Consider the following 20747-nt stretch of genomic DNA (forward strand, 5'->3'; position numbering starts at 1 on the left):
CAGAAGACCCCAAACCTGCCTAAATGCTGGTTGTAATCGCAGTTAGAAAACCACTAGTTACAATGTATTTGTGACAGTGTCTGTTGGGTCTAACGATACGAGTTAGAAAAACTAAACAAGCGACTGAAATCAAGACCATTTTCTGCATTTTAAACACCTTTCGGCTTCCTTAGTATTTCTGCGGAAGTAGAATATGGCTCAACTTTCTATAGCAAACAGTTTTCATAAAATCACATTTACCCTCCAACTATCTTATGCTTGTTTGAAAGCTAAACTCTTCCCTCGCAGCACGTGAAGCTATCCCGACTGCAGAATTCGAAGCGTGTTCAGAAGCAGAAAGCCGTATTTAGGCCCCTAACATTTCTGTCCATACTTCAGCTTTCTTTCTTTTCCGGAGTTCTGTCCCTTTTTTTAAAAGAATTTTGAGTCAACATGTAAGCTTGCCTCATTAGCAATCACTACAAATAAAAGCAGACTTTGCAATTCTTGAGGTAAACCACTGGGAAACGGTATTAGATGGAAACTACCCTAATGGTTACAGGTCATTTCTAATGGAGTTAGAAAAAAAAAAAAAAGTCATTTTTTTGGTGTTTTCACCACATGCGGCAGGAACACCACTGTAAGGAAACCACAAAAGTTTCAGCAGAAATCAGCGTCCCTTACACTCTTCGTCTGAGGAAATCACTCGAGAGACAAGCGTTCACACTCAAACATTTAAACGGCTTTAAAAAAAACAAGTAAGAAATAACGTGTCCACGCCTTCCTCTCCGCAGACCCTCCTGGGATCCAGCTCGGTGTTAAAGATCGTGACCGCTCGCTCCCCAGCCCAGAAAGCCCCCCGGCCGGAGGGTGCACGGATGGGCTCGCAGAGCCGATCAGGCGGCGGGGGGGTCCCGGCTCGGGGCCGGGAGGGAGGCTGGGGCGCCCGGCGTGCGCCGAGCCCCGGGCTGCGCCTCCGGCCGCCGGCAGCGCCCCGCCCGCCCTGCCGCGCTCTGCCCGGCGCCGCGGGGCAGAACAGCCGCAATAGCGGAGTCCGCCGGGAAACGGGCGCCCGCGGCGGAGGCCGCTCCGCGCCCCCCGCGATGAAAGGCGACGCGCCGGAACTAATGTTTCACCTCTTTCATGTCTCCTAGCGCTACCGCGAAGCGGGCAGTGAGAGCCGCAAGGGAAGGGAGCAGAAACCCACCCAAGGGCGCCGGAGACCTGAGCCGAGCCTGGGGCAGCGGCTCGGCCCCGGGGGTCGCCGCTGCCCCCCGCCCCGGGTACTTACAGCCTCTCGGTGTTGCGGGGGATGTTCCGCGGGACGCCGCGCAGCGCCAGCCCGTGACAGTCCACGGTGCTCCCCGAGCAGGAGCACTGCGCCGGGCACGGCTGCGGCGCCACCTCGCTCGCCGCCAGCAGCAGCAGCAGCAGCCGCCCCAGGCACGGGGGCAGCTTCCCCCCGGCGCGCATCGCCGCCCGCCGGCCTCGGCCCCGGCAGCGCCGCCCTCCTCCGCGCCGCGGCGGGCACTTGGGCAACTTTCAGGGCGCGAAGAAAGCGGAGTCCTCTCTATCCAAAGCTGAGCCAAAAAGAGGCAAAAAACAAAAAGCAACCCCGGCAAAGTGAGATGGGTGGCACCAATCCGCTGCTGGAAGGCAGCTCCGCTGGGAGGGGGGCCGGCCCGGGCCCTCCCTCGCTAGCCCGTCGGGTGGCGGCGGAGATGCAAGAGTTGGGTCTCGTCTTCACACGCTCCCTGCGACTGCGAAGCAAAGCCACGGGCGCGGGCTACGGCAGAGTTGGGCTGACTCCTTATCTTCCTCCTCCTCCTCCTCGCCCCTTGCGAAGCCGCGACGCCTCCCTCCGCCCCCGGCGAGAGGCCGCAGCGCCTCGCCTGCCCCGGCGGCGCGCTTCCTGCGCGGCGGCCCGCGCAGCGCGGCACAGGGCTCGCTCCCACGCGCGGCCCCCGCCGCGGGCCGCTCACAGCCCCACGGGGGGCGGCGGCGGCGCTGACACCGCGCACACACCGCCCTGCCGGAGGCGCTTCAGCAAATCATGCCTCTCTCGCAGGCGTTCATCAAACTGTCTCACGGAAGCAGGGAGGGAGGGAAAAAAAGTCAAACACACGAGATGATGTTGGGCTCGGCTTTTCCACCCCCCGCGCCCCTCCTGCTGTAAGCTCCCGAGCCAAGTTTAGCAGGAAAGGGCTGGTCCTAGAGCACGATAATAATAAGCAGCTCGAGAAGTGATTCGTTGCCCTGCTGGAAAGGGAGTTCATCCACTACCTCCTTCTCCTCGGTGACAGCTCGCAGCTCTTAGATCCTCCTGTGATCCCGGGCGCACGGCGAGACAGACCAGACAGCCAGCGCCGCGCGGGGGGGGGCGGCGTTATGCTGCTCCCCGTTGTCGCCCGGATACGGCGGCTTGGCTGCGGCAAAGACACCTGATGGGAAAGGTGGGGAATGCTCAGTCCTTCCAGGTGAGGACAGGCCAGCAGCTCCTGCGCTTGCTGCGGGAAAGGGAGCAACTTTCCTCCTCCGCCGGCGCCCGCCGAGGGACGATGCTTCGGGAGCGGGTCGCGCCCCTGCCCCGGCTCCCGGCGGGGCACCTGAGGTGGCGATGCCGGCGCGGAGCAGCCCGCCGCAGCCGGCCGCAGTCCCTCGGGCCGCCGGGCTGCGGCTCCCGCCGGCGCGGAGGGGAGCGGGCCGAGGGCGCGGGCGGGCGGGCGCCACGCAGCCTCCGCGCTTCGCACCCCGGCCTCCCCGCGAACAATGGGATGGCGGAGGCACCCGCAGGCCGGCGCCCCCCCCGCCGCACGGTGCCCGCCGCCGCCGCCCAAAGTGCCCCGAGCGGCAGCAACAACCGAAGCCCGAAACAAAACGGCGGCAGAGCTGCTCCGCCGGCCGCCCGCGCTCCCTCCCTCCCTCCCTCCCTCCCTCGCCGCCCGCAGCGCCGCCGCCCGCCTCGCCCGGCGCGGCCCCGCGGCGCCCCTCGCCCCGCTCCCACGGAGCCGGGAGCGCCCCACGCGCCGCCCTATATAGGGACGGCCGGGCCGCGCCTCCCCGGCCCCGCCCGCGGCGCCCCGCGCCGCGCTCACTGGCTGCGGCGCCGCCCGCCCCGGCCGCGGCGGGGGGGCCGCGCCGACAATGAATGAAAGTTGGGCGAGCGCGGGCGCGGCGGGCCCTGCGCGGGCGCGGCGGCGGCGGCAGCCGGGTCCCGGCCCTCCCGGGGGGGGCTCCGGCGCAGCGCTCTCCTCCCGGCGGCGGCGGCCGCCCGCACTTAGTTGTTGCGCGGAGTTTCTCGCACATCCGCGCGTGGAGGAAGCGCCCCGAGGGGAGAAGCAGGTCGGGGGCCGCCGCCGTCTTGGTGTGTTTTGCTCCGAAAGGGGAGGGGCGGGGGGGGGCGCAACGTCATCCGCTGCACTTGTAAATATTTCAGGCATCTCGCTAAGGTTTTCGTGCTTTTATTTTGTGCAGCGGTGACTAAACAGACAGCAGAGCGGATTTTCTTGCCGTTTTCTTCAGTTACGGTTTTGGTGTGAAACACGCCAGAATCTGTCATAAATTATTTTCAGAAATAAAATAAAATGGGCAAGTGTTATTCCGTACACTGAACTGTGTCGAGTATCAACATTAACACTACTGTGCTTATTTAAAAAAAAAAACCTGCTTCCATTTCAAAAATCGTATTATAAATACACACAGCGTTCCTGATAAATTTGCTTGAAGTGTTGTTTGTTGTCATTGCATCTTCAACATTCTTAGAAAAACACTGTATCCATCAGGCTCCTAACCAAATTTTATCAGCTTTTAGTTTTTCTTGCTTGCGAATTCAGTTGCCTGCAATTTATAACAACTCTTGACATCCCAGTAATAGGTGAAAGGGATTTGTCCTTCATAGATGGCAACCCCCAGCAGGGATGACTAAGCCCTCGGCAAGGTGTAGTTTCTACATGCTCGAGGGAATCCAGAGTTTCTTCCATACGACTGGGTCCAGCTGAGTCTCTTCATCCCTGGGGTCCCTGCTGCACAATTCCCCCAAGAGAGAGACTTGCTATCTCTTTTTGCCTGTTTCCAAGAGGACAAATTCTCCTCTCAGAAATACGATTTGAGCTCACAGTTAATCTGCTGAAGTAGAAGTCAGCGAAGTTGCTCCTGTCTTCTCTTACTATAGAATGTGAGCCAAAATTAAAATTGCTCAAAATGCATGTATCTCGTATAAACAGGTTTTTTTTTTGATCCATTGATCCAGTAAATGTGATTGTTCACTGTTCTCAAATTCTGGTGGTATGCATCTTTACATAGGTCTTTACTTGCAGAGAAACAGATATACGCCGAGTTTGAATTGGTACAGGATGGAGAATTCAGTGACTGTAAGGGCAATGCCTCAGGTTCTACATATGAATGCTTTTTACTCTTTTCTCCCCCATTTGATTATTTTAGGTCTTTACAAAGGATTTAGAAAGGATTTTGCAACTTTCTAGCAAGCAACAGAAAAGAAAAAAGAGGACCATATATATTGCTTTCATGCCTCAGCTAAAATCCTTTATCTTACAACTTCAGGCAGAGGAAAACCAGAAAATACAAATTTTAACCATTCAATATTATTCATTATTTAAGTACCAAAAATGTACTTAGTACTGCAGAAGACAGAAGGAAAAGAAATAATAGTCTTTTTAATACATTAATACTCAGAAAACCTGAGTCAATTCTTAAAGTGTATTCAACAAACATTGGTAAACAGCTCTATGCACAGCTGATTCAAAATTTAAACTGGTCTTAATTTGATATAATTCATTTTTAAAGTGAAGTATACTTAGTACAAGTAAGATCAATTTTTATTCCTATTTGGGAGGTTTATCGATTTTTAACACATCCACCTTTGAAGCATACCTTTCATTTATGCAGATTGATTTTCCTGAGTGTCATGCCTGCCAGCATATCTAAAGTCTCTCTTTGTGGTCTTGACTCTTTAACGTGAGAACTCCCAAAGTCCCCAAATCCTAGTCTGAAGACTAGGCCGTCTGTCAGACCCGCTCTAATACGCTGCTGGGTACGAACTTTGCCTGCAGAGCACCCCCTGGCATGCCTCAGTCACCTGGGGAGTGGCCTCCCTAGATCCTAAGACCCTTCCAAAGTGGTAAAGGAAAATATTCCTGAAGAGGAAAAAGCTGGAGGAAATATATAGTGACCAGACACATTAAAAGAAAGCAATTACAAACATTCATCAGTAGAAGAGTAAAAATGTTTGCAGCCACTTCAGAAAAGCAATAGTGAATATTGACAGCAGCTAAAAGGAGTTTTCTGTTTTCCATATTTCACTGTACATTTTCTGTTTTCCATATTTCACAGTGTTCTGCCTTTTGGAAGATAATCTGAAGGGATATCTCGAAAAGGCAGTAAGATCAGAACTATTAGAATAACAGGATCAAAGTCAATAGTAAGAGGTAATATCTTCAGAACAGGAAGCAGAACATCAAAACAGTAACAGCTGCTGCTCTCGGTTGAGGTTGGTAACGCCAGGCATACGCAGCTCAGTGTGGCAGGGATGTGTGAGTGAGCTCTATGAACTGAAAGCATCAGGATAGCCTTATAAACACAGAGTGCCCAAAAGATCCTGAAACAAATGACTAATCAATTTGTAAAAACTGAAGGTTAATAAGGTGATAGAAAATGGCCAATAGAGGTATATCAAGAATAAAGAGTATAAACTAGTCTAGTTTCCTTCTTTGACAAGGTAACTAGCCTCATGGGTAAGGGGAAACTATGATAGATGTTGACATTAGCAAGTCATTTGCTGCCATGCACATAGGCAAACTACATAAGTATAGTCAAGATTTAATTGCTGGAATGTGGACACTTAACAGAGTTAAAAAAAAACAAAACTCCAAGCCCTATATTCAGAGTATAGTTGATGGTCAGTCTGGGAGTATATAGAAAGAAGACTCTTTTAAAAAGCTGTTAAGGCTAATATGCTATTGAATGATTCCATTAGTGACTGAAAATTAAGTGCAACTATTAATGGATGATACCAGAATGGAAAGGGATGTAAGCAGTTTGAAAGGCAGGACTACAGTTCTAAATTTTCTTGATAAGCTAGAGAAAACACATGAAACTAGTAAAACATAATTCAGTTAAGACACGAACATAATATTGCACTCAAGAAAGAAATTCAAATGCAGAACTACAAAATAACTAGCTAGGCAGCAGCACTCCAGAGAAGGATATGGGGATGAAAATGGGTCATCTTAAGTTTGTGATAAACTATGGATGCTTTGTTACAAAAAGGCAAACATTCTGATGAGGTATATATTACATATGGGAGGTGACCATTCTGCTTTTGTCAGTTTTTCTGGGTGAGGTACAGTGCTTAATTTTGGACAGCATCCTTAAAAAATCCTTAAAGAAAAGGTAGACAGTCCAGAAGACAAAATAAAGAATACAAGTGTTAACAAATGTGAGCTGTGAAAAACATTTGAAGAAAGCAAGTTTACTGGTCCAAAAAACAGAAAATGGAGAGATGTGATAATAATTTCTCAAACTAAAAAGTGTTTGTAAGTCGGACGATGATCAGTTAATATTCACAACCAGTAAAAGGTTTAATTTTCAGGAAGACAGATTTATGAATAGAAAAAACTTGTAGTAAAGAAGGTTGTAAAACACAAAAGATGATATTGGGCTTTGCCTTCCTCCCCAAACCAAGTTGTCACCGGAAATTTTAAGGCAATTTAAACATATACTACACAGGAAGTATCCAGTTGTACTTTATCTTGTGTCTGAGTGGGGACAGCAACTAACTGGTGGCCTTTCAGGTTCTTTCAAGCTCTGATTTTCCATGGGCTTTTAAATATGTAGCCTTCTAGCAGTAATATTGCTGTATGTAGTAATATAGTATTAATGTCAATGAGGACACTGGGGTGTACGGATTAGCTGCTTGTTATTTATTATTAAATATTTATAATTCAGGATCATCTAGCACTGCTAGTCAGAATTGTGCTAGGAAGTGGACAAACACATGAGAACACGATAACAACCTCCTGGCACTTCCTTTTTAAAAGAAAGGCAGAGGGAAAGTAATCCTATCATGCACATTCCCATATGTGCTTTTTTTTAAAAAAAAAAGTATAATAAGTGGCAGGTAAGCCCTTTTTTCCATCAAGCTAAGGTTAAATTCATTGGAAAGTTACCTATAAGCACATGTTGATCTTGGGGAACACACAGTAAAGAGAAGACACTAGTGTTCAGATCAGATCAGGGGACGATGCTTGTGTCATGATCAACACAAAAAAGAAGGTATGAAGAAGGTTTATGTGGGAACCTGAGCAACAAGGTAACATCACAGGTGCAATAAAAGAGTGATGGGGAAATGTAAAAAATAGAGGAAAGAAAAAGGAAGCTAGATAAGACTAGGAGAGTACAGTGAGAACAAAAAGTATGAATTTGAAAAAGAAGTAGGAGACAGAGTATTGCCTTGCTGGATAAGCAAAAGAAAAAAAAAGACTGTCCTCCGAGACTCCCTTATACCACAGAATCATAGGGGTAGATGCAACTCGCTGGAAACATTTTGGGGTTTTTTTTTGTTTTTTTGTTTTGAAATACTAAAATAAAGTAAATTCTGCTTTTAATCTTTCAAAGCATTTTGTACCTGGAATGGTCTCATTGGACTCATCCTAGCCTGTATTTACTGAACTTTAACTGTTCTCATGCTTCACAGTAGAGTGGACTGCAGCTTAAAGAGGGGCTTGGAAATCATAAGCATGACTACACAATATTTCTTTCAAACAAGATCTTGCCTAGTTGTTAGTTATCTTCTCTAGTTGTTAGCTAGCCTAGTTTAGAACAGATCTGAAATGCCTCCAAACCAAATATGAGATTAAAACAAACTCTAGCTGGCAGGATGGAGGACCTTGCCTGTGTTTCTGTGACTTCTCCAAGGCAGACAAGGATCAAACTTCTTGACTTCTCTGAAACACCATCAATAATAAACGTTACAACCAGTAAGTATATCAGAAATGTATCCTTAATTCAAGTAAGTATATCAGAAATGTATCCTTAATTCAAAACTGAGTGACCTGAGGTTTATCCAATATCAAAGGGATACTATCAAATTTTTAAGGTCACAGATTTCACACATGTGAAAGCTTTAGGCTCCTGGGGATATACCATCGAGAGTCTCACATTGCTCTATCATAAAGTATATATGGAAAATTGGAAACTTTAGAAAATTATTTGAAAAATTGCCTGTTTTTCAGGAGTAGAAAATGAATACTTTTAATCACTCCTCTATCATTCCAATGGAATGGAGTTAATTTACTCCAGTTTCTGAAAAAAGTGGAACTTCAAGTCCTTCATGCAAATCCTCTGAATGGATAGATTCTCATTATAAGTTATCTCCTTATGAAAAATATTTACAATACCTCAAGGCTAGGTCTAGAGAAATCTAGATGGGGAGGAAATGGAAATGATGGAGCTGAGTGAACACAGTCATATCACACAACCCAGGCTATGCACACTGCTGTCTGCCTCTTTTAGTCTGATTCTATTTGCTTCACTTATGCTTGGATTTCACATGACAAGTTGGTATTATTTCAAGATAGCTAAAGAAATTACCAGTTAAAGGTGTTGAGTCCCATTCAACCAAAGACTAGTTTTTATGTTCCTAGTCAATTAAGGAGCTATATGAAAGGCTGCCGAGACAGCGAAAGTCATGTGACATATTATTTGAGAAATCTGCCTATACTATATTAAGGATATGAATGTCCAAAGAATAAACAATTGGGATACTGAAACTTTAAGGGAGAATGCAAGAAGTGCTTCAGCAGAAAAAAACAATAGAAGATGAAGTGCTCTAACTAATTGCAAATCTTTTCCCCAAGCTTTTATGCAAAAAATAAAACAATTCCTTTCATTATTTACATGAAACACAGATTTAAGTGTTTTATAGTCAGCATTTATTATGGTGCTTCTTCACTCATCTGTAAAATATAATTTAACCTAGCACAGTCTTTAATCCTTACCAGCGGCCTCTCAGGTGCTATCGAATATAGAAAATCTGATAGCCGTAGTGTGTTCAATACCTTCCTAGGCTGGTGGATCTAGTCCCCTACCATCACAAGTAACCAAGAAAATTCCATCTTCAAACAATTTGGGTTTGGCTTCCTTTTGGCTATTTGCTAACAGAAACCTCCTAATTTTCACAGTAAGTGTAGTCATACTACTGTATACTCATTTGTTTTCGTGTTAATGTCTGGCATTTAAGTTAAATTGTTATTTTCCTCTCCTGGGGATTGCTATCCTGATATAGATATAAACAGAGAACATATCCTCTCTCACAACTTTCATTTTGTCAGGCTTCCTTTGTTGTGTCTGAATCTGAGAATAAAATAGCTTCACTTCATGAGATTAACTATTACCTATTCCAGCAATGCAACTCTTGACTTACTTTCATTGTCAATTAAAGCAGAGCTAGAACACTGTTCCTGGCATGAAAGTATAAACTACTACTGATTTTTTAAATTTTTATGTAATGAGCTTGCCAAGTCTTTCTCAGCTTCTCTTGAGAGCGTTGTAGAATCATACCTGCCCCATCATAATTGGAGAGATTTCTCCCAGTTCACCTGGTGGTTGTTAATATCACTGAACACCTAGAAAACAACAGTCTTTTAGATTTTCTGTAGTTTTTCCTTCCCTTCCAGGGCCCATAGTGAATGGATTAATTTGATGATGGCCAAATTTTCCTTCATTTTTAAATTGAGATGGCTTTGAAAGCAAAGAAAGAGTGGGAAATATTTTGCACAAGCATTATATAATTATTAATACATATATTTTTATATATATAATTATTAATACATATATTAATACAAGTCATTGTATTACTTCCCTTTGCCTTTCTTTAAGGGAAAATGGAGTCCAATAATGGTTAACTCCATCTGTTGACAGTACCAAGGAAAGCAGTGCTGAAGTGCCTTCTGTCCTGTCTCTAAAGAAAGGCTATTCCACCAGAACAATCTCTGCCCTGAAATCTTCCAGTGCATGTATCTGCTGAAATAGCTGTATCCATTGGTCTTGCCATTACTTGACATGCACAGCATGCCTGTACATTTCTTCAGGGTTTTGCTTTTTTGCTGAGGGCAGGAGGGAGCAGAGGAAAGGGTTGGGATTTTGGGAGGTATTTTTGGAGCAAGAGAGGAGAAATGGCTTATAAAAAGTCAGACTTGTTAAGGATACTTTGAATGCTAGAATGTCTCAAACTTTTTTGGCATGGAAGCAAAAAATTCTTATAACCTGCTTTTGTCTAGGCATAAAATATCTTTCTGGCACTTGCTATTTTTATTGTTTTATTTTTATTGTTTTATATTTTAATATTTTGTTTATTTTTATTGCTTTATTTCCTTTTTTTATCATTACATAGGATGGGGTAAATGTATTTCAATATTTTGTATTTCAATGTATTTTGTCTCAGATTAGGATTGAAACATCAGTCCTAAAGAGGACATTGGAGAATCTTTATGTTTTGCTTATAGCTTAAAAATAAACATGTGAGAAAATTTTTTTACTTTCTGAAAGGAAGTGGCTTTTCTCAGTAGGTAACTTAGAAAGGCATTTTCTAGAGAAATACTATTTAGCTATGAAAACTGGTAGGTATTTGCAGCTGGGTATATTCTGATCATAAGCAATTTTTGACTCATTAGCCACAACCTTTGAAGAACAATGCTTTAATGTGAACATGAAATATATTTCTTCTCATCATGTTGGTGACTCAGAGTTTTCACCAAAATATTTTTGCTTCTCACCCTCCCACTGTTTTTGTGTACCTGGCACTTTGCTCTGCTCTCTGAAAACATAAAGTACAAGAGATGGGGAAGGCTTTGCTGTAGAAGCAGTTCCATGAGGATAAATCTAGTACAAAAGAAAAGATTCTCTAAGCAGAGCAAGTGGATGACCCCCAAATATTTATTTTAAATCAAGTAGTGTTAAGGATGTACGCCCTTTAACACTTGCAGTCTGCATTATCAAACAGCTCATTTTCAGGCAGAATGAAGCAGACTCAAATGCAGCTGCAAAGGACAGTCAGATGCTCACGAAGAGGAGCTGCCAGGCCAGCGATTGGCTCTCTTGAACAAATGGCATGAGTATGAGGAAGGATCGAGGCCTTTTTCACCTTTCCCACTCCGTTATATCTGCTGGATGAAGTGAAGACATTGGAAGAGGAACACTACCACCAGAAGAAAGGCGTAAGTATATACCTTTGTTTCCCAGGAGCATGTGAAAAGGATAGAAATTAAATTTAATTCAGATTTCTGAATTACAGACATTTTCACTGTCCAAAGCTCCACCGTGAGCAGCATACATTAAGGGTATGGGGTACAAGTTTCACTGCAGCTGTTTAGAATAATATATATTGAAAAATATTTAGTCTGTATATAACTGTCTTAGCACTTTTGTACAGCTATAGTGAGAGTCCTGCAACTAATTCTAAGACAGAATATTAATATGAAAGTGAAAAGAAACAGGGAAGTTTTTTCAGGTGAACAGTTCATTCACTCAAAAATGCAATTTCTAATCAACAAATGGTACTTGGGAATCCATGCCGATTTTGTGAGTAGTTTTGACTGTAAAAGCAAATGGTATTTTTTTAAGTTGAAAACTTTGCTTTGACATGCTCAAAATGAAATGTTTTGATTTTTTGTTTTAAAATTATGATTTGCTGCCTGATTGACTTTTTTTAGTAATGAGAATCAAAACACAGAATATTTATATTGACCCCCAGCAAATTCAGTTTTAGTTTTTCTTTTGATAAGAATACGGAAAATATTTCATGTGAAATATCTTTCTTCCTCATTTGTTATTCAGTCACTGAACCAAAAATGAACTAACGACACAGCTTCAATCTCCAGCTACCTGAGGCATCTGTAAGCAGAAACTTTGGCTATGATCTAGGAAAAGTAAGAGAAGAAGGAATTTTTCCTATGTTAATAGTGGGAAGTGTTACAGTCCCCTAGGGTTGAGGTCAGATATAGATTAAGATCTTCAGAGTTACTGGAATGGTTACTACTACTGAGCATTGTGTAATTCTCCTATAGCTTGCTGCTAGCATTGGGAGGAACCAGATATTCCTGAATACAATAAATTTAATCATCAAACAATTACTGAACCAGCAAGAGGTGGTTCAACTGGTTTAGATTTCATTGGTATTTTAGGAAAAACTTCTGGAGGAACTTCTAGAAGAACAGAAAATAACAGTGGATTGCGTTATTGATTCTGTTTAACATAAATGAAGATAAACAAAAACGTGTGTGAGGTCAATGATTATAAAATGGCTAACTTTGATAAATTAAGGAAACTAGTTTATGAAGCCAGTTGCTTTGAGAACTCAGATGCCTTAGAAAAAGGAAGGCCTGAAATTGCTTTTAGTGAATAGCTTGATTTTGAACCTGTATTCCAAGGAAGTAAAAATGGTTAGAGACAACGGTTTCAGATCTAAATTTATGTGTAAGCACATGAGAAAACACATTAAATGAAAGCACAGGTGTCAGACTTTAATATGTATTGTAATTTATAAATAAAAACATAATGTTTATGTTAATAAAAATGAAGAAGAAAGGAAGAAATGGGCTCCATTGAGGATGGGGTGAAACTGAATGTATACTAGATGTACCGGAAAACAGAAAAAACACTTAATCTATGCTTCTATGAACGTGATCATAGAGAAAAGGTATACACAGATGTGGAACTGGATATTTAGGTACACATTTAGGTTATATGAAAAGTAACTGCAATGATTATGGCACTACAATTCACTGTGATGAAAAAAAAGCAGCCAAGATCCTAGGATATGTTGGTAAAGGTCACTTGAAAAAATTCTTATGCTGCTTGGCTGAAGAGGAATATCACACTATCTCTGTATGCTAGCTTGCATCTGAGGATATTCTGCAGGTAGACCAAATAACAAATAGTTAAGTTTTTGCAAAAGTTGAATACAAGTAGTTTTTTGCAATTTTGGATAAGAGAATGAAGATTATTTCATCCAACTGAAATTGCAACTTTTTAAAAATATATTTTCAGGGTAGGAACAATGTGTTTAAACAGACTTACTTCAGTGCTTCAGACTAAGATATTTGTATAGTTCTAAACATAGGAATACTTTTTTTGAAATCTACAGAGATACTATCTTCTTTCTAAAATTGTGGACATGTCTGATTCCTCTCATGTAGGATTAGAGATCATGGAACAATTTAACTCATAACTGGAACTACCCCAGTATCCTGATAACACGGGTACTATCCACCAGAATTCAGTTATGTAAAACAGTGTGTCTCATCTGAAATATATCAGTGGGCCTGATACTAAGCCAGAATATCAATTCAGTAATGAGTAAGAAACTCCTTGTTTGGTTCTTCTACTAACATCTACAGAATCATAAATACTGTGTGGTTGCTTTTCCAGCAAATATGAACATAACGTCATGTAAACTACAAAATAAGAGTTTAACAAGTTGGATGGAAATACTTCAGGTTTCTCTTCATAGGCATATAAAGATTATACAATCAAATGAAAGGAATGGAAATACACCTTACCTGTATGGTTTGTTCGAACAGAGATTCATTTTGCCCATGGCACCAATGCAACATACTCCTTCGCTACATCACAGAAATGTTTAGCTCTCTGTTAACAAAGTGATGAGGAATGAAAACAACTTCATGTCTACATTTGAAACAGGAAGAAAGTTGTATGAAATAGAGGACTTTTTATTTTTCTCCTATATATGAATAAACATTTAAGTACTCCAAAGTATTTACTTCCTCAGTAACATTTTTTAACCATTTCTGTAACTGTTGACTTCCTCAGAAGCAGTCTTTCAAAACCTACTAACAATCTTTTCAGTCAGGACTTAGCTTATTACAACGAGGCACATTGCAAAATTATTTTAAAACTGCTAAGAGTTCTTGATTATTTTGGCCTGCAAACTCCATATTCCCACCTCTCTCATTGTCATTTTGCAAGCTCAGTTGCACTAAATGATTTCCTTAAGCTAGTAAATGCTGAATTTATAAGGCAGTCCTCACCTTGATCCTCCTCTCCGCAATTCAGCTGCTGGTCCTGCATAGGCGTGCTGGGTTGCTGTGATTTCTCAGTCCTGCTGTGTTTTTTATGTATTTAAACATGCTGGCTGCTTGTATTATTAAAGTCTCTCATTGGGGCAATATTATTGTACAGGAGCGTTGATTTAAAGTGAAGCTTTTCTAAACACGCAAATTTGCTGTCAATAGCCAGTAGAAGGCAGAACAAAATACTGTGTACTCCTGTAGTCCATTTGAATGCAATGCTCTGATATTTTAGCTAGCCCAGAAAACCTGAATAGGATCCATGAATTATAGATCACCCATACAGAGGTTAACAGCTGGAAAAAAATACTTGCTTGCTATCAGTAGTATCTGAATCATCACACAGAACTCCAGTGTCTCTGTTACTTCAGTCCTCAGGGTACCTGTACTGTGATAATAAAAGCAAAGACATTCTCCATAGGACCCCACTTTTTTCAGTACACAGAATGAGTGGCATTTAGCTAATGAACAGTATTTCTCTTTTTCCTTATTGTTCATTGTGTGGTCAGTGGTGTTTATCAGTCCCCATGTTGTTTTTGTATGTACGCTAATCATATCCCACACTGAAAACAGAATGGTGAATTTCCTTCTGAATTTTTTGGATGTTACTTGTCACTATAGAATCTGATATACTTCATAAGTATTTGCCACAAGTATATGAAATGTGAAGGTATTATTTGATCACCATTCTGTATGTGCAAAGAAATTAAAGTCAGAAGTTTTTGCTAAATTTTTGGTGCCCAACTTGAGGTGCCTATGATGACAAACTTTTAGTCATTAACATCGTACAGCTCCTATTTTACATTGTTTGTACCTCTTTGGAGTCACAAGCAAGACATCAGTTGCCCGTTTTTCAGTTTTGATGTTTGAATCTTAGTGGACAGGGTTTGCAGCAATTCAGTGCAGTTTTAGAGATAAAACAGATTCAGAGAATGTTCAGCCTGGGAAGATTCTTGGGGGAAAAAAGTTGTTACAACAAAAGTGCAATTTTTTAAAGATTTATCCTGTCTGATCTCCATCCAGATTTGGACAGAAGAAGACACTTATTCTTCACTTGCTTTGACAAGGACTATTCCCACCATGACTGAAATTCAAGACTTTTCTTCAAGTCATGGGAAAGTAAAGCTTTTCAAAAGAGATGACACCTTACTGCAAGAAAACAAAAAAATCAACTGCCCCAAAACAAGAAAAAAAAGAATAAAAAACTCTCAGCCCCAAATCCTGAACAAACTTCAACTTACTATTCTTCAACTAGCCATGCTACCCATCTAAAATTTATTCCTTTTGAGAAGTGACCTACCTTATTCTCCATCCATTCTTGTGCTTCTTTTTGCAAGATGTCTTGACAGATCATTGTGGATACAGCTGAGAGGGCAAAAGGGCATCAAATTGATGAGCAAAACTAATTACTTAGACTTAAGATGAAAGAGGGTAGACAATGTAAACCAGATCATTGCTTTTGCTTATAAATGTAAATTATCGCTATCCCCTGTACCCTCAAAAACAATTAAGACATTGTCTCATGAATAAAGGACCTCAGCTGTCATAACTGCTAAGCAAGGAGTGAGGTTAGAAGGACAGAAGAACAAAGATAAGAACTAAATAACTGGAAGATGGTGAGAGAGACTGAAGAGGGAGCTGGAAGAGGAGATGTGGAATCATCCTAGAATCTGCTTGCTCAGCTGAGGAACTGACTAGAATGAGGAAGAAAAGAGAGCTGAGCCAAGTCATTGCCATTTAGTAAGCACACTGGATGGACCACTCTCATCCATTAGTTCTCTTCTGCACTGATCAAAGCTGTTCCAGTTACACTTCATAGTGCTCATCTCAAACAAAGCCAAAGTCAGCAAACCATTTAAGCAAGGGCTTAAAAGTTCATTTTTACTCTTCATTTAATAAAGTTTACACAACATTGAATCAATATTACGCAACTCACTTCTATTTCTCATACTTAAGTGTAGTTCTTAGCTGCTTTGCTTAGCAAGGGTGTTTCAGGGTTGTAACACAAAAGAATATAAACTCAAGATGGAGTGAATTCTTGGCCTCACTGAAGCCAAGGATAAAGCAAATTGTCTTTGTGTGACTATGATTTCATCAGTCTATTTGCCTCAATTTCTAGCTGTTGTTTATATTTATGTGCATTTAAAACATTTCACTAGTATGGGAAACTCCTATAAAACAAGTTTGTAGTAGTAAATTTTTCACACTGTAAAGCTTTATTTTAAATGGAACCTTTATAGCAAACTACATTAATACTATAAACTAAAATGAAAAATTTTACAGAAAAAGTAATACTAAAATACTGAAAAATGCTAAAACATTTTAATATTTTCAAAACCTCATAAAGGCCACAGCGTAATTTTCAGCCAAAATATTTCTAAAACTGGCAGCCCACAATAACCTTGGAACACCCATGTGGAAATATGTTTTTAATTTTAGAGTAAATAATTTTTCCAATATGCCCAAGTGTTTTCTTTAAATAGTGTAAGACAGCCTAAAATAAGGAGGAAGTTAGGCATTTCTGTAGTGCAATTAAAAATGAGTTAGATATAGCTACAATCAAAGTGATTTTTATGCTACATTTGAAAAGTTTAGAAAAATAAGCTTTTCAAAAAGTGGGGTATATAAAGTGAGGCCTCTCAAATTTCTTAATGCAGTGGAATCGCTTTTCCAAGTATCATTATTTTGACCACAGTAAAGTTGGGCAGTTAGAATTGTGAACCTACTTTTCCAACTCCTGACTGTGATTTCACAACCAGGAAATCCCAGTGAACAATATGCACAGTCTCATCAGTGTTCTGTATTATCAGGGATATTACAGAGAGCAAAGCCCCAGAGCACAATGAAGGAGGTCTTGCTCAAACTACAAAAATATCTTTAGAAGAAGGGTTAATTTAATTGAAAATTCTAAGTTATTCCTAACATTTATGTTTACCTCATTGAAGCAAAAATTGAGATTGGCTTAGAGTGCTCTGTATACTCTGCAGCTAAGAAGGACAAATTAGAAGTCCTAGAGACAAGTTGAAGTTTGTTTCCATGAAATGAAATTCAGCATCGGGACAAGTAAAAGCTAGTGAATAATACTCTCCTCTTATCTTTTTAGCTTCAAACATAAAAGAACACCACCTATTTCACACATCCTTCCTGTCATTAACCTTTTGTACTCTGCACATCTTGGGATGTGAAACATATCTCTGTATCTTCTCACAGCCCTCAAAACTGGAATTTACTCTCCATTCAACAAATACAGCAAATCAATTAGTAATATCAATTTTATCACCAAGGAGAAATATTGCTGAACCTTATTTTTCATCTTCCAAAATATTTCTATTCTGTGCTTTTCCTAGAGACAGCAATGCATTTCTTATTTTATGTTTTCTCCGCTCAGTTTGCATGCGGGGTGCTATGAAGGCTTGCTCACAAGTTTGCCAACTATATGCCAGAGAAGGTTCAGAGAAAACCAGCAATAGTGATTATGAGTAAGAAAAATGCACGTAAGGAATGGTTGAAAAGATTGCCTACGTAGAAAATAGATGCATAAAAAAGCTGCAATAAAGTGTAAAAAATAATGAATGGTATGAAGAAAGGCATACTGGTAGCTTCTTTTCTTGTACAAGAATACAGGATATTCAACTCAAGTGAAAGCTGTCAGATTAAAACTCCATGAGAAATACTTTTGTATAGTACATAATTATTCATCAGAACTGTTAGTCATAGAAAGTTCCAACAACTTGCAAAGACTCAAAAGTCTTCACGTATTTAAATACATAATTCAAGATTGTCCAGAATAAGATTTAATTGTGAGCCTATTGGTTCACTATTTGGAAGACACATCAAATTACAGGGTTAAGATCTCTTACTATAGATGATATATAGTTCATAAGAAAGGTTCCCTCACATTTGTCTTCAGCAGAATTTTGCTGAAAATTTTTGACAGTAAATAAAACTGGGCAGTGATGAAGGCAAAATAGTAGTCCAGACCCTCTGTTGTTCTAATCCAGCATGACTATTTATTTTTATGTCAGCTAGTGCCCATAGATCTGATGCTGGCAAGTTACTTATGATCCACAGAATGAGAGATGGACTGGATTCTGCCGGATGACATGATTAAAGGCTCATCTCCAAACGCACGAAGGAGCACAGAGGCACAACGCCAGGCAGGGGAACCCCAATAACCTGGTTGCAGAAACGAGCACCCTGACCCAGCTCCTCCCAGGGCATCGCAGGAGAGCCATCAGTGCCATGGTGGAGGGGTGAAGCCCATCAGGATAAATCAACAGAAAGGCTCCTTGAAATACCTTTCAGACTAAGGGGGATTACTGCTTATGGGACTTGCTACGGGATGAAGGGGAGTTTTGGCATTATACAAGGCTTATGAGATGTTTAGGGGAAGGACCAAAGTTGGATAAAGGGAGGGATCAAGGTGGTTTAGGGAGGAAAAAGACTGGGAAAAGAGATGGAAAAGGGGATAAGAGGTGTCTGTAAACAGGTTGCTGGTCAGTACACTTGCCTGGCTGTGCACTGTGCCCCAGCACCACACTGTCATGTCCTCTTCTTAGACTCCATGCCTAACTGTTTTCCTGGGTGAGGGGCTGCCTATTTGGTGTGCAGGTGTGCATATGGAGGTCTAAGTGCCAACACCTGCAGAGACCAGAGTTTCTGCACAGTGCGTAGGTGTTTATGTCAGGGCGTGATTGCTAGTGAATGTCAAGCTGGACTAGCAGGTGGGTAGGATAAGAGTCTTGGCAGCCAGGTATTGGAGTGGCCATCAGTCTGGGCTGGATACTGAAGAGACCAAAGGGCCTGAGAGCTTGCTACTGAAGGGATCTGGAGGTCCAAGCCAGCTACTGTAAAGATCATGTTGGTGGGGTCTGGGGTCAGCTATTGGTGAGGTCCTAAATCTAGACTGGCTGCCAGGGAGACCTGTTTGCATATGTTTGAGTTTGCACATGAGGCAGCTGGGAGACGAGTGGATCCAGGGCCAGCTACTGAGGATACTGAATGTCTCATGCCAGCTACTGGAGGGATCCAAGTTACACGTGTATATGTATACATATATAAAATTTCCACTAACAGGCTTTTATCCTGATCAAGCAGAGAGGGGAACAGGATGAATCTGTTGGTGCTGTTCATGTTTGCATGAAGGTTGTGTTGATCTGTTTGCCTGGCCGTGTTTTTTTATATATACATATATATACGTATGTATGTATATGCATACATATTTGTATATGTACAAATATATATGTGTGTGTGCACGCGTGTATATATATGTATATATATGTACTGTACATATGTGCGTGTATGTGCCTATCAGGAATCCCTCATTACCGGACCTGGTAACAGTTGTGGCAGCCTCACCTCTGTTGAGTTATTGGATTCAACAACCCCCAGCAGGTTCAACAGTAGATTTCACAAAGGCAGTAGAAAATCCAAAACCAAAAATAGTTTTCTCCCATGGCGTTCTGGACAAAATTATAAACACTGACCAACAAGTAAAACATGCAGTTCTTCATAATGGTTACATTCTGCTCTTATTGTCTTTTTCTGCTACTATATCTTCATATTATTTTCCTGAAGTATCCTTTGAATGTTACTACTTTTTTAACCTCTTTAGTTTCATAATGCGCTACAAACATGTAAAATACTACAATCATTTTTTAGAACAAAGCTATATTTGCCTCTTAATGTTACTTTTATTTATGACCACTGTACCTGTCTCTGACGTTCTGAATCTCTTCATGGCTTAAATTAGCAACATAATTTTAAAAACTAAAAGCTGCTCTAGAGCTTTTCAGAGGAGATCACATTTACTTTACAGTTGCTTGTTAATTGCTTTAGTGCCTAAGGATGTACAACATATGTCCTGCAAAGAGACACCCATATGGTTGTACAGTGTATGTCCTGGCACTCTGTTGCCACAGACTAGAAAACAGACTTCTGTTTAAAATGCATGGCCCATCGCATGATTGAAGGTGTGACATATAAAGGATTATAACTGACAACATTGAAGCCCTACACCTGTCACAGTGCTGTCTTAAGAGGATACATACTCTGTTTTGCTGGGGAGGAGAGAGAAGATTGCCTTCAGTGAAGAAACAGTTAAAAGATACTTTATAATTTAGTACAGGGAAGATATTCTTTCTCAACTGTCTGTTTTATTTGCGTTAATGTGATTTAGCTAAAACTAGGTTTTGGTTCAAAGGTTCTAAAGTTAAAGAATTTAGTAGAGGAAAAAATGTAAGGGCATTAACGGGTCATATGGAACCAGATTTTTAAAGGTAATGAAGTCTATATGGCGGCCGAGAGGTGACTATGGATATCTTTTTAAAGTATCTACATATTTAGAGGCCTAAACACTTTAAGTCTAGCTTTTAGCCTTTCAGATTTCTGTTATTTTGGATGTATCTCAGTATTTGGAAAAATGCAAAAATGTGCACAACCCTCAGAAACTCCACAGTCATTGTAGATGCCCGTCTTTGAGGCAAACCTGTTCCAACAAAATAATTGCACTCCAGCGCTTGTATTATATTCCAGGTTCATCCTACTTAGCTTTAACTATCTCATTGAAATACTTGAGTAAGGAAATAGCATATGGTTTCACCTAACTTTAGCTATTTAAAGTATTGCTAGAGTCTAAGCTAGTCGCCTAGGCTTGCGCTACAATAA

At 41.4% G+C, this 20747-nt stretch overlaps 1 protein-coding gene and 1 long non-coding RNA gene across 8 annotated transcripts in view; one reads left to right on the top strand and one right to left on the bottom strand.

The window, feature by feature from the left end:
• SLIT2 (slit guidance ligand 2) overlaps positions 1 to 2790 on the bottom strand; it is a 261240-nt gene extending 258450 nt beyond the window's left edge. Inside the window, exon 1 of one of the 7 annotated variants that reach the window (XM_064511374.1) lies at positions 1271 to 2778. In XM_064511374.1, coding sequence (XP_064367444.1) covers positions 1271 to 1452 — 182 coding nt within the window. In that variant the 5' untranslated portion in view covers positions 1453 to 2778. Of the gene's footprint in view, positions 1 to 1270 lie in introns of all 7 variants that reach the window. The other 6 variants (XM_026121952.2, XM_064511376.1, XM_026121953.2 and 3 more) reach the window with 6 other exon arrangements.
• LOC135328297 (uncharacterized) lies at positions 2330 to 16002 on the top strand. The gene is made up of 3 exons (XR_010389113.1): positions 2330 to 2456; positions 10997 to 11210; positions 15105 to 16002. It is a non-coding gene; the product is annotated as an uncharacterized LOC135328297 (long non-coding RNA).
• Positions 16003 to 20747: the final 4745 nt, after the last annotated feature.

Source organism: Dromaius novaehollandiae, chromosome 4, assembly GCF_036370855.1.
Source record: "Dromaius novaehollandiae isolate bDroNov1 chromosome 4, bDroNov1.hap1, whole genome shotgun sequence".
Taxonomy (NCBI): domain Eukaryota; kingdom Metazoa; phylum Chordata; class Aves; order Casuariiformes; family Dromaiidae; genus Dromaius; species Dromaius novaehollandiae.